Source organism: Monodelphis domestica, chromosome 4 (genome assembly GCF_027887165.1).
Source record: "Monodelphis domestica isolate mMonDom1 chromosome 4, mMonDom1.pri, whole genome shotgun sequence".
Lineage (NCBI taxonomy): Eukaryota > Metazoa > Chordata > Mammalia > Didelphimorphia > Didelphidae > Monodelphis > Monodelphis domestica.
In genome coordinates, this window is record NC_077230.1 from 191,521,576 (window position 1) to 191,534,636 (window position 13,061).

Sequence of the window (13,061 nt, forward strand, 5' to 3'; positions counted from 1 at the left end):
CTAAACTACCGAGATTATAACATTCAGAGTGAACTGGAAAATGATCAGGATAAACAAACAAACAAAAAAGTCGAGAGGGTTGAAGATTTGAAGAATGGCTAAATCTAAGCAAGTCTAATATGCTTGAAAAGTAATTTAAAAAAAGAATACATCACTCTCAAATTGGGATGGGGAACCTCAAAGGTAATTTAAGAGCCCTAAGTCTGTTTATATGAAAGAGTTAGTCTAACATAATTGCCATTTACAAATACTAGAGTATGGATATGCTAGAAACGGCTTCAGTAACTTAAGTGAGTTAAATTTTCAGTGTGAGCACTTATATCTTGGAATTTGTCAGCTGCTAGAAATCAGAGTTTGACTTGTTTTGCTGATTATTTAAAATTTAAGTGATGGAGAAAATCTTAATATTTCAGATGAAACTTAAAAGTGTGCTATGTGTATACATTAATATTCATACACACACATATATACATGCACAAGCACACATATTTGTATATTTTTCTAGCAATTATTACAGTTATTAAACATTTCACAACATGCTACTGGTTTTGCTGAAGTCATCAGCAGCCTGGAGGTCTGCTGCCTGAAGACCAATGACAACAATAGTCATTTATATGGCCCCTCAAGGTTTGTAATGTACTCTGTCTTCATGATATATCACATTCAATGCATACAGAACTCCTGACTCAGTGGTTTACAAAGAGTTTTCTTCCCAACTGCTCTGTAAGGTGGGAAATATAGGTATTATCTCCCTTTACAAGTAAGGAAATTTCTTTCCTTAAGTAAGTAAAGTTAAGGTTAAGTAATGATTAAGTGATTTAATCTGCCACCTAAGAATTAAATTAAGACCTCCCAACTCAAAGACCAAAGCCTTTTTATTATAGCAGTCCATCTAGTTATATATGTTAAGGCCTAGACCATGGTCCCTGGGAGCAATTATTTTGTTCTTTAAGGACAAATGTGATGGAAATGAGATTCTCCATGTGAAATTCTGATTATAATTGCAAAGTGAAAGCCAAAAGCGAATCACAAAATATTAATGCTCGTTTCTAGAAGTTTTTGCCCTTTTGTACTGGGAGCAAATTTAAAAGCCTTCTCTTCTTCTTCTTCTTTTTTTGTATTGGTAGAAATGAAAAACTTTAATCCAGCAAGGTGTACTTTTATTATGCTATATCCAAGCTAGTGAAATTATCACACAAATAGGAGAGGATGGATTCCAACAGAAAAAAAAAATTACCTTCCCTAGACCCAGACACGCCTTTAAGCAACTGTCTCTAGAAGTATAAAACTTTAGCTAAAGAATAATGTTCTTTTGGGTTTACTAAAAATATTTCACTTTTATGAAAAAAATAGCTAGCATTTATAAAGCACTTTAAAATTAAATGTTTCCTTAGCATTTGCAGTTGTGTGTAAATATTTCAGACAGACAGATAATGGAGACTTTTCATGTTTTAGGCATTGACTGTTAGTGAATTTTGACCTCTCCTAAGAAGGTCAAAGGAAAGAGATTCAGTGCTTTCAGGAAAAGGGGACAGAGTAATTTTGATTATACCACAAGATACGGTTAGTATCTTCTTGTTCTTTCCCACAGCAAGAGTATAGTATGTATACTCCTTTGTCTTTCACAAATAAGTGCCACTGCCATCTTACTTAACAGAAGATAAGTCAAAGAGTACAGATGAAGCAAGGATTTGGTTTCTCATGCCTCTGTTATGACACAGTGCATGAAATTTAACATGAAAAAATCACGGCAATTTAGTTTGATAAAAACACTGCACACAAATGGTATTCACAAACTACTTGTTAATGGAAGGGTTTTGTTTTTTTTAAGCCCAATATCCAAACTACATTTTTTTAAAGAATACAGATGCCCTGTAGTCTTGAAGTAGCTTTCATACCTTCATAGGATGTAACCTCCACTTGTTCCTCCTCCTCCTCTCTTTCCTCTTCTCTATAAACAGAAATGGATACCGTTTCTTCTTCTTCTGAGTAACCCCATTCTTCTTCTGCTGATACTTAAAGATAAGATTGAATTGGAATGTGACTTTCTCCAACAATATTAATGATAACTATATAAATGTGTTTACTACAGAACCATGCTTAATGTCTGTTATATTCCTTGAAAGATCAAAGCACCTTTTCTGGAGTCTTGAATTAGACTCTGGGGTCTGAATTCTAAAAGTCATTATTTTTAAAAGAACTGTCCTGGGAGCAGCTGGGTGGCTCAGTGGATTGAAGGCCAGGCCTAGAGATAGGAGGTCCTGGGTTCAAATTTGAGCTCAGAAACTTCCTGGCTATCTGACCCTGGGCAAGTCACTTTAGCCCCATTGCTTAGCCATACCACTCTTCTGCTTTAGACCCAATACACAGTATTGATTCTAAGATGAAAGGCAAGGGTAAAAAAACCTGTTCTGTGAATTAGGACCTAGTATCACATTAAAGTAGTGTTCCTTTCTTCTAAGTCTGTTCTATAGAATAGATGAATATAGAAATAAGCAGCAGAGAAATTTAATAATTTGTACACATCAACATATTTAGAACTAGTGCAAGACTTCTGTGAAAATATTTTCTGGTATTAAAATAATTATTTTATTTTACATAGAAAATTGGAAATCTTACTTTCAGAAAAAATTTAAATTTCCCATTCAGGGTCCTAATTTTTTAAAAGGAGAGAGAAAAATGGTGTTACCAAAAATCATTACTTTGGGACAGTTTTTTATCCAGAAGATTCATCTCTGATGAGGTTCTTCTGATATGGGAAATACATACATATCTGCATCAAATGCATATTTGTCACAGATAAGCAGAAATATATACTATAGAGTTTGTGTGTCCTACTATATCGAGGTGCAGTTAATCTGAGTTGACGACAGGGTACGTATCTTTGAAGCTGATGTCTATTTGTCTGCTGCAAGTTATTTATAGAAGGGAATGACTTAATAAGATACCACCCCAATAGAGTAGAAGAATGAGAGTGCAAAAATATGCCTTCTGGACAAAATGCCTGTTTCCTAAATCAATATTCCTGACCCACTTCAAACTCCTATATTTTGCTTTTGGAATGATGGAAGATTAATGGAAACAGGTAGGACTTGTTGCAAAAGCTCTACAACATATAGATAGATATACATCAACACAAAAATCAAATGGAAGATCTGAAGAAGTATGCCCATATTTACATCTAAAAAGTTTTTATAAGAAAGAAATCAATGCGATTAGAATAAGAAGAAAGACTAGAATGGGGAAATATTTGCATAAAATATCTCCAATCAAAGTCTACTATACGAGATATATTAGGAGCCATTCCCTAATATATCAGTGGTCAAAGGACATGAACAAACAAAAGAACAATTGCAAATTGCTAGCAACCATGTGAAAGACTCTGAATCATATTGATAAAAACACAAAACAATTATATTTCACATTACATACATCAATAGATAGAAGATGAAAACAAGAAATGTTGAAGGGGCTGCGGGAAGATAAATATGGAAATAGATTGCCCGGAGAGCTATCAATTATTTAAACTATTCTGGGAAGCAAGTTGGAATTATTTTAATTTTTAATTTTTATTAACTTTATTAATAGGCTTTATTTCCAAATATTTCAATTTCTCCCAGCAATTTGGAATTATGTGAGGAAAGCCATCAAACTTTTTATACCCTTTGATTCAGTAATCTCTTTCTGATTATACCCCATCATATAATACCATGGATATAATCCATGGGGGTCAATGATGGAAATGCCTTAAAGATAATAAAGATAATTCATGGCAGTACACTTTATAATAGCAAAAAAAAATGGCAACAAAGTGGACACCCTTCAGTTGAGGAAAGGATGAATAAATTGTGGTACAAGAATACAAGTAAAAAATTATTGTGCCATAAGAAATGGTGAATGTAAAAAATTCAGATAAGCATAGAAAAGACTTGTATGAAGTGATGCAGGATAAACAAAGTAGGACAAATAGAACATGCAAATCACATAAACAGAAACAACATTAACATGAATTGTAATGACCATTATTGTTTCAGAGAAGACATACTTCTCTCCCCTAAGCAGAAAGTTGAGGACTTACAGGTGTGGAATGTTTCATAGATAGCCATATCTGGCATTTTTGTCAATTGACTTTTCCAGGGAAGTATTAGGGCTAGCTCTGACTAGCTTAGGAAGTTCATTAAATTTTCAATGTGACTATTTAATATCTTGGGACCTGGCAAACCATACAAATCAGGGCTTGACTTACTGTTTTGTTCATTGCCTAGACTTAAGACAGTGATGGAAGAAATATTACTGATGCAGATTAAACCTAAAAGTATGTTGGATATACTATTTTTTTTCCTTTTGGAAAGCCAATTAAACATTTACCAGCACACCAATGGTTTTGCTGATTTTTTTCTTTGTTATGGAGTAGGCATCATTGTGAGAAGTCCTTTATTGGAAAATTATTTTGGTGTAAAAACTGTAAGACATCGACTAAACTTATTACAAAAAAATCAGACTACATATATCAAGTGTATAAAAAAACCCATATTAATTTTAAAAGAAGCAAAGAGAGGTCATTCTGGTCAGCCTAAACACAAAATCATTTCCCCCAAATCCCCATTAATACTGCTGTCTATATACCTTCATGATGGGTGACTTCCACTCTGTGGGGAATTGCCATTGATACTTTTTCTTCAGCAAAAATTCTTTTCTCTTCGGTAACAGTTTTCTTAGATACCTCAGCCACTTAAAAACACACACACACACACACATTAAACATGAAGTCTGAGAACTTACAACTGTATAACTTAAAGCTTTTCTAGTGTTTTTGTAGGATTTGCTGAGTGACAGTAATTTTACAAAATGTAAAAACAAATAAATAACATAGTACGGCATGTAGATAGATATACATACATATAAATGTCCCACATGCATAAGAGATTAGTGTTAGAAAAGAAAAAGTTTGAAGACTTAGACTCTAAAAGATTTTGTCTAAATCCTAAATAAGGATCAGTCATACCTTTGGGTGGGGGAACTGCCTTTTCTTTTTTAGGAACAGGGACAATCACTTGAACCTTCTCTTTGGTAACAGCCTTCTTAAGGACTAGGGGTATATACAAGTTTAAGAATGAAAACTTCATCTCAACAATGGACAACAAAAATCACAAATCAATTCATAACAGAAACAACACCCAATCCATATATATACTACAACACAACAAAACACCTCATAAATTTCAAGAGAGAAGATTTGTTTAAAGTTGAGGGAAAAGATCATGTACCTTTTGTTGGTGGTGCTTCCTCCTTTTTGGGAGGGACAGGTCTCCTTTCTTCAGGAGCCTTCTTTTTCCTTGGTACTTCTGGTTCTTAAAAGATAGTATTTAATTTTAAAATTCTCAGAATGATAAGAGATGGGGGGCAGCTGGATAGCTCAGTGGATTGAGAGCCAGGCCTAGAGATGGGAGGTCCTGTGTTCAAATCTGTACTCAGACACTTGCTAGCTGTGTGACCCTGGGCAAGTCACTTAACCCCCATTGCCTAGCCCTTACCATTCTTCCCAAGACAGAAGGTAAGGGTTTTTAAAAGAAGAATGATAAGAGATGATACAAATGAATGTGTTCATTGACTGATGATGACTTTTAAATGACTATTAAAAAAATGAAACTTTTGGGAAAAAAAAGGTACCTGGTGCTGGTGGAGATTCTTCTCTTTGAGTAATGATGGTTATTTTTTCTTCTGTGACCAATCTCTTATGCACTTCAGGAGCTTAAGAAGATATTTGTTTTTAGAATATTTTATATATATATATATATATGATATTTCACAACAATCAAATATGAATTTTGTAACAAAGGAAGTCAGAAAAGACAGAGTATAACGTATTTATGTCAGAACCCCACACAAGAAATATAAGAGATGCCAAAATATTCCATCCCATCAGTATACCTTTAGCTGGAGGGATTTCCTCTCCTTTAAAAACAGGAACAGGAATTTCTTCTTCAGGGACACGTCTTTTAGGTGCCTCTGGAACTGCAAAAAGATTCAACAAAAATTGTACTTGGTTAAACTGAGACTTTGTTTTCACAAGTACTTAATATAATATAGGCTCTTTAGATAGGGTAGGAATGGTATCAACTTTGTACATGTATGTCCAGTGCCTTGACATGGTAGGAGTTTAATAAATGAGCATTGACTGACTGACATGGGAACAAAATCTTAATGAGTTTTGTTAATGCCAGATTCTATTTTCCATACCCTGTCAAAAAAACAAGGAAAACTAAACTAATAACCCGTTCAATTTTAAAGCTATTTAGGCAATTCAAAATGGGAAAATGTTAGAAAAAGAAGTAATCAGACATTAGGAATTGGACTGTATGGAATAATGGATAGAGTGAGGAACTTGGAGTCAGGAAGACCCGAATTTGCTTCTTGCCAGAGGCACTTAATAGCTGTGAAAGCTTGGGTAAGTCATTTAATTCCTCTAAGCCTTGGTTTCTTTATCTATAAAATGGGATAGTTGGTTTCAACAATGCCTTAAATTCTAAACCTATGATCTTATAGTTCTTTTTGGTTATGAACACACTGATCAGTAGCAATTTTGTTTTATAGTTATCATAAAGAAGACTTTCTGAAGTATTCTTAAAAATTTTAAGACATAAAAAATGGCCTCTGATGATAATAGTAATTTAGAATTTTTTAGAAGACTAAAGCTATCAACATAAATTTTCTTAGTTCCTTTCCTCCACATCCTAACGTGTTTTTAAGCCTTTTGTCATATTCTTCCCCTTGCCTTCTGAATAAGAAGTGGTCTTGGCCCAATCCCCTAAAATTCCTTGAATTTAAGTGAGGAAACATTAGCATCAATGTCTTTCTGAGGTAATATTTATAAGTATCCCTAATGGTTGCTTGCTGAAACTTGTCCATCATTCAGTTAAAGTCAAAATTTGTTAAATTTTGGTTGTTAGAGGCCACATCAATCATTGTGAATCCTTTTCAGAATACCTGTTAATGAAGTTGTAATATGTAATAAACTTGAGTGTCAGCTGGCACATGAAATTTACTAGACATTTTTTCCAAAAGGATATTCTGTGTAGCAGCCAATGTTTCCAATCACATGACACTATTTTTCTCAAAATATTTCTTCTCTGACCAAGATAGTGTATTAAACATGAGACAAAATGTTTTATGTTCCCCCTTTTAAATGAGACATTTTAGATACTCTTTAGGAGTGTTAAAGATAAAAGAGATATTTATCAATAAGATGTGAGACTTCCAGAAAGATGTATGGACAACAGGCAAAAAAACTAACAATAAGCTGAGCATAAGTGGTATGAAATGAAGAGGGTAAAAGTAAAGGCAAGAAGAAGACTTAAGAAGATCAAACAGAAAAAAGAGAATATAATTTGGTCGTTTCCACTTAGGCTTTGATATACCTTTAGGTGGTGGAGCCACTTCTTTCTTAGGTACAGGAGTGGGCTTTTTCTCTTCTGGGGCAGGTTTCTTGGGAACCTCAGGCACTTTAAAGAAACCATTGTGGAAATGATGATGAGAATCCTAATTCTGGATAGTCTGAGAATACTTTAGGGCACAAACTTTTAAATTAGGTTTTAAGATTTGGAGAGCAGACTTTTGGTTATTTAACATGCTCCACTGATGGATAAAGAACTCTGATTTCTATATCATTGCACGTAGATTATTCCAAACAGGTATTTGGTTATTTACATTAAATAGACAAAGATGTAGCCAGTATAGATTTAGACATCTAAAATATTACTGAGACTTATGTCATACATTACAATTGTATATGAAGAAGTTTTTTTTGTAGAGATTAATAAAAGTGTTTAAATCAAGACTTACAGTGTTACAGAAATCACAGACGGGTGACAGAGATTAATTTGGTTGTCACATACACAGACAAAGACAAGTGGAGATAAAAGACAAAACAAATATCTTGTTTTGTTTTTCTCCTTAACTAGAAGACTACCTTTGGTTGGTGGGGGCTCCACTTTTTTAGGAACAGGAACTGGTACTTTTCCTTCTGGGACAGGTTTCTTAGGTGCCTCAGGGACTTTAAAGAGATGGTGTATTTTGAGAGAATTGTCCATAGATAGTAAAGTATTAGGGGAAATTAGTGAATTTAATGCACATTGCCAAACTTTTAATGAACAGAAACTAGATACTCAATTATTTTATGACTTGTTAAGGTCAATGGGACATATCTAGACATTATATATGAGGATAGGTGTAGTGGAGAGAGGAATTATTAATCTTATTGTATTATTATTGTTATTTGATTATTGAGATTCACCTTTAGCTGGAGGAGCTTCTACTTTCTTAGGAATGGGTACAGGAACCTCTTCCTCTGGAGGAGGTTTCTTGTAAACTTCAGTCACTTGAAAGATAATTTTTAGATATTTTATCTTTTATAGCCTTTATTGTTTAGAACCAATAATTAAGCTATATATGATAATTTTTTAAACATTTGTATGTTAGCAATACTTGACTAGGTTGAAAAGTGCTTAAGGCACAAACAGTATATTTTATTTATTTTTCCTTCCTAGCCCTTAACACTTGGCAATTATTTTTTTTTTACACAAATTGGGTGCTCAGTACATTCCGATTAGATAACCAAACAAAATATGAAAACATTCAGACATTTTCAAAGAGATTAATTTTATACCAAACTGATGATACCTTTAGGTGGGGGCTCAGCTTTTTTCGAAACAGCCACATGAACTTTCTCTTCTATGACAGTTTTCTTGTGTACCTCAGGGACTTTAAAAAGATATAAATTTTAATTCTGAGACATCTGAATATTCAAAGTGAAATTTTAAAGTATGTTGAAATCAGGCCAAAGAAAGACAAATTTGAAATGAAAACAGGACAGAAATGTACACAAAACATATACATATAAATTCACAGAATACATACTAAGAAGAGAGAAGAAAGACAATTTAGATGGTTTTATTTTATAACCCGAGTTTCAAATGTGACTTTTACCTGTAACTGAAACCTCTTCCTCTGTATGAGAAGCAAAGAACATCTTTTCTTCTGAAATAACCTTCTTTGTGTGCACAGCTGGAACTTTAAAGAGAATATATATCATATCAGAATTATTTTGTCCCTGATATTACATCATAGCAAACTGTACATTATTTCTAAGTATTTTTACACAGAAATGAGTTAAATATCTTAAAGCAACAATATGGAGATATTATTGCATGATATTATGGACATATATTCAAATCATCTTTTTAAACTATGAGGTACAGACAATTAAGCAACTCAAACAACCAAATGAATGACATGCAGTTTTTGGCAAATGTTAATTACATGGGGACCATATAGATACAACTTCTTCACATAAAATATGAGACTATTCCAATTTGATTAAGTCATCTTTAGATAAATGAACCAGGATATTAGGAAAAGTGATGTGCTTTGGAATACTGTTACATATTAAAGTTAGAAGACTAAATAAAATAGAAAATATTGCTATTAATGAAATTATGGATACATGCACTTTAAAATTTACATATATAAAATATATGTACATTTCTATAGACAAGAGTCCAAATCCTATTATGTATTACATAGCATTAGATATGTAGTATTTCAAGCTTAGAGCTGAAAGAAAAAGATTTATTATACCTTTCACTTCAATAACCTCTTCTTGGACTGGCACCCGGGAAGGTTTCTGTGGAACAATCTTCTTGGACACTTCTGGTACTTTAAAAATATGTATGGTTACATTTGTATGAATATGAATAGGCCTTTTACATTTAAGAACATCTTAACTTTCATCAATATTTAGATTAAGTATCAATAGAAGAAAAGTGTATTTTGTGTACTTGTGATAATAAAAAAATTTTTTTAAGTTACCTTTGGTAACTTTGACTTTTTCCTCTTCCATTCTTCGAGTAGTCTTTTCAATTTTTTCAACTACAGGCTTCTTAACAACTGAAGATATTTTTAAAAAAATTTTAGTTTAAGAAAGTTTAGATTCTCTTAAAATATCATGTATATATTAAGCATATTGAGCAATTTGATGTTTTAAAAGTTAAATGCCAATGTTTGGTACTTACTTAAATAATTTAAATTTTGTTTTATTTTACATTTCAAATTTATAATGACTATTTTTAACATCTGATTTTCCAGTAGCTAATATAGAAGTAAGAATTCATTTGTCCAAATATTAAATCTTAGTGAAGAAGTTGCATCCATTTGATCACACTAGTGATGTACATGTGCCTTTTCAGTGAAGAGACAAAACAAGCTATGATAAAGAATGACTGAATGGAGTTCTTTATAAAATTAATTTAAATTTCATACCTTTAGGAAGTGCCACTTCTTTCTTTTCTGGTACTTTTGCTGGAATTTTCTTTTCTACTGATTCTTGATTGAAAAATAAGAAGCAAAAAGAATGATACTGCTTAAATATATAATTTCAAATAGGTTGAACTATAAATTAATACTATATTTTATGATTTTATATGAAAATATTTGATTTAATACTTCATATACCCTAATTTCTTTTTGTGGAGCTTAGTAGTGGTTCCTATTCAATAGGTCATCTATTACTTTTGGGGGAGATCAAACCAAATGTGCAGATTGACTTGTGAAAATGAAACCTGACTTGATATACGACCAAAAGCACTGAAATATTCACCAGCCAGCATTGTGGCTAAAAGATTTAATGCTTCAGTATGAGTTTTATAGAAAATCAGCATTTTCAGGCTAAAATTAAAATATCTTCTCTCTCCACACCCAATCTCCCCTCGAGTTCCATCTACCCACCCTTCAAGATCCAAGTAAAACTTTCACTTTAATGAAATATTCCTTCATTCTTCCAATGGGATGTTGTCTCTTAGGCAGCTAAATTGTAGCTAAAGTATTGAATTTGAATTGAGAAAAACTTTAGTTCAAACCCCATCTCAGACACTAACATTGTTATTCTGGGCAAATCACTTAGCCTCAGTGTGGTCAGTTTCTTTTTCTGTACATTAGGGATAATAAAAGACCTACCTTGCAGAATTGCTGTGAGTACAAAATAAAATAATATTTTTAAATTCTATGTAAAGACTGAAGAACTTTATAAATGCTATTATAATTATTATCTTTCTCCTGAATTCCCATAGCATTATGTGAATCCTTTGTTATATTCCTAATTTTATTCTTTATGTTTCTTTGTGCATGACTTATCTTCTTTCTTTAATAATAAGTTCAGTGAGTTTAAGGGCACTGGCTTATTTGCTTTTATTTCCCTTAATATTATTTAGAACAAAATTATGCTAATTGGTAGGCACTCTACAAGTATTCATCTAAAAGTGATAATCTCTGATAGAAAAAAAATCTACTTTATATCAAATTGTCTAAAAGAAACAAAAAAGATCTAATTAAATCTGTACCTATTCAATTCACATCAATATTATAATAAGCGAAAAGTAGAAACAAATACTAAACAAATAAATAGTGAGATAATAGTGAGCAGACAATAGCGAGTAAAAAAATAGTGAACTAAATAAAAATGAGGAAATGGAGGAAGGATGCACAATTGCTCATATACCTTCATAAACTTCTTTTTGTTCATAAATTTGTTTTCTTTCTTCCCAATCTTCTTCATCATAGCCCACTTCCGTTTCATAGTATTCATGCTCTTCATCAAAATCTTCTTCCCAATCTTCATATTGTTCCTTTTTAACTTTATGAACTTCCTTGGTCTCTTCATACCAGTCTTCTGGCTCTTCATAAACTTCTACATAAGGTCCCTCAGATGGCTCTTCATAAGGTTCCACATCTAATTCATCATAATGTTCTTCAAAAGATTCGATGTAAACCTCTTTCTTTTCCTCATAGATTGCTTGCTTTGTTTCATGTACAACCTCTTTTTCTTTATGGATTTCTTTCTTTCTGGTTATGGTTGCTATTTTCACTTCTTCAGCTTTTGAGGTGACATCAATCATTTCTGGAACTTAAACAAAAGATTGTTGATGTTGGTATAGGCATTACTCTTATTTCCACAGAAAATTATCACCCAATAACAGAAAGTTTATGGTCCACTATACATTTGAGGAATCAAAATTAAACTTCACTGCTATATTGCTCTCAATTAAGTGAGGCTTCTATTTCAGCTCAAACTCCTATCAATTTTGCTTTGTAAGTTTCATAATAAATTTTGAAGAAATAATTTGTTTTAGACAAAATGTAAAATATACCTTTAGATAACTGACTCACACAGGGAATAAGAATCAGAGGAAGGTTCCTCTCCATTATATCAGATTGTTCTTTTATTTCTCAGGGATGTCTCTAAGTAAATTAGAATACATTCTCCCAAATCTTTAAGCCTCAAGAATATACTTATGAGTCATAAAATTCATATGAGCTATCCTTAACAAAAATATGCTTATGGAAGAGCACAGATTCAGAACTAGGCTAATCATCTACTTTGACTGACAAGGAAATAGCCTCAGAGAGGAAATAACCAATCTATAGTTTGCAAATAGCAAACCTAGGTCTTAAAGCAAAGTCATTTTCTACTGTATCACACCACCTCTGCTATTCTCTAGAATGAAGTGAGCAAAATATTAATTTTGTTATGAAGTCCACTACCTAGTACTTGATGAGTTTGCTATTATCTTTTCACTTGGCCTTCTCTACTTATTTTTGGATTCTGAACCAAGGGTTGTTGCTCGATATGTGGATCCCCAACACTTAGCCCAGTGAATGGCCATCAGTGGCTTATTAAATGTTGCTGAATGCTTATTTTTTTCATACATTTGTATGTATCTATGTAATAAGAAACCGATAACATGAAAACTATCCTAAATCTTAAAAGTAGATAAGGAAAACATCTTAAGTGTGCAAAAAGGAAATAACAAACCTAGTAGAAATGCATGATTTAATAATGTATATATTTTTATTTACCTTTTGCTGGGACCAGTACAGTTGGGGGTGAGGGCTTCTTAACTTCTGGAACTTCAAAAAAATACATATGTTCAGTAACATAGTCTTCCTTCACTATACAAGCAAAATTTTGACTAATTGTGTATGCATTTTCTATTCAAGTTAGCTATACA

General features: G+C 32.5%; 1 protein-coding gene across 20 annotated transcripts in view; it reads right to left on the bottom strand.

The window, feature by feature from the left end:
• TTN (titin) overlaps positions 1–13,061 on the bottom strand; it is a 327,039-nt gene that overhangs the window by 171,264 nt on the left and 142,714 nt on the right. For all 20 annotated transcript variants that reach the window (XM_056794077.1, XM_056794076.1, XM_056794075.1 and 17 more), the window contains exons 111-126: positions 12,910–12,960; positions 11,552–11,956; positions 10,318–10,380; positions 9,868–9,945; positions 9,637–9,714; positions 8,986–9,069; positions 8,680–8,760; positions 8,294–8,377; positions 7,970–8,053; positions 7,419–7,502; positions 5,932–6,018; positions 5,671–5,751; positions 5,268–5,351; positions 5,006–5,089; positions 4,627–4,731; positions 1,899–2,015 (exon numbers count right to left, since the gene is read on the bottom strand). In XM_056794077.1, the coding sequence (XP_056650055.1) occupies positions 1,899–2,015; positions 4,627–4,731; positions 5,006–5,089; positions 5,268–5,351; positions 5,671–5,751; positions 5,932–6,018; positions 7,419–7,502; positions 7,970–8,053; positions 8,294–8,377; positions 8,680–8,760; positions 8,986–9,069; positions 9,637–9,714; positions 9,868–9,945; positions 10,318–10,380; positions 11,552–11,956; positions 12,910–12,960 (1,650 nt within the window). The remainder of the gene's footprint in view (positions 1–1,898; positions 2,016–4,626; positions 4,732–5,005; positions 5,090–5,267; positions 5,352–5,670; positions 5,752–5,931; positions 6,019–7,418; positions 7,503–7,969; positions 8,054–8,293; positions 8,378–8,679; positions 8,761–8,985; positions 9,070–9,636; positions 9,715–9,867; positions 9,946–10,317; positions 10,381–11,551; positions 11,957–12,909; positions 12,961–13,061) is intronic.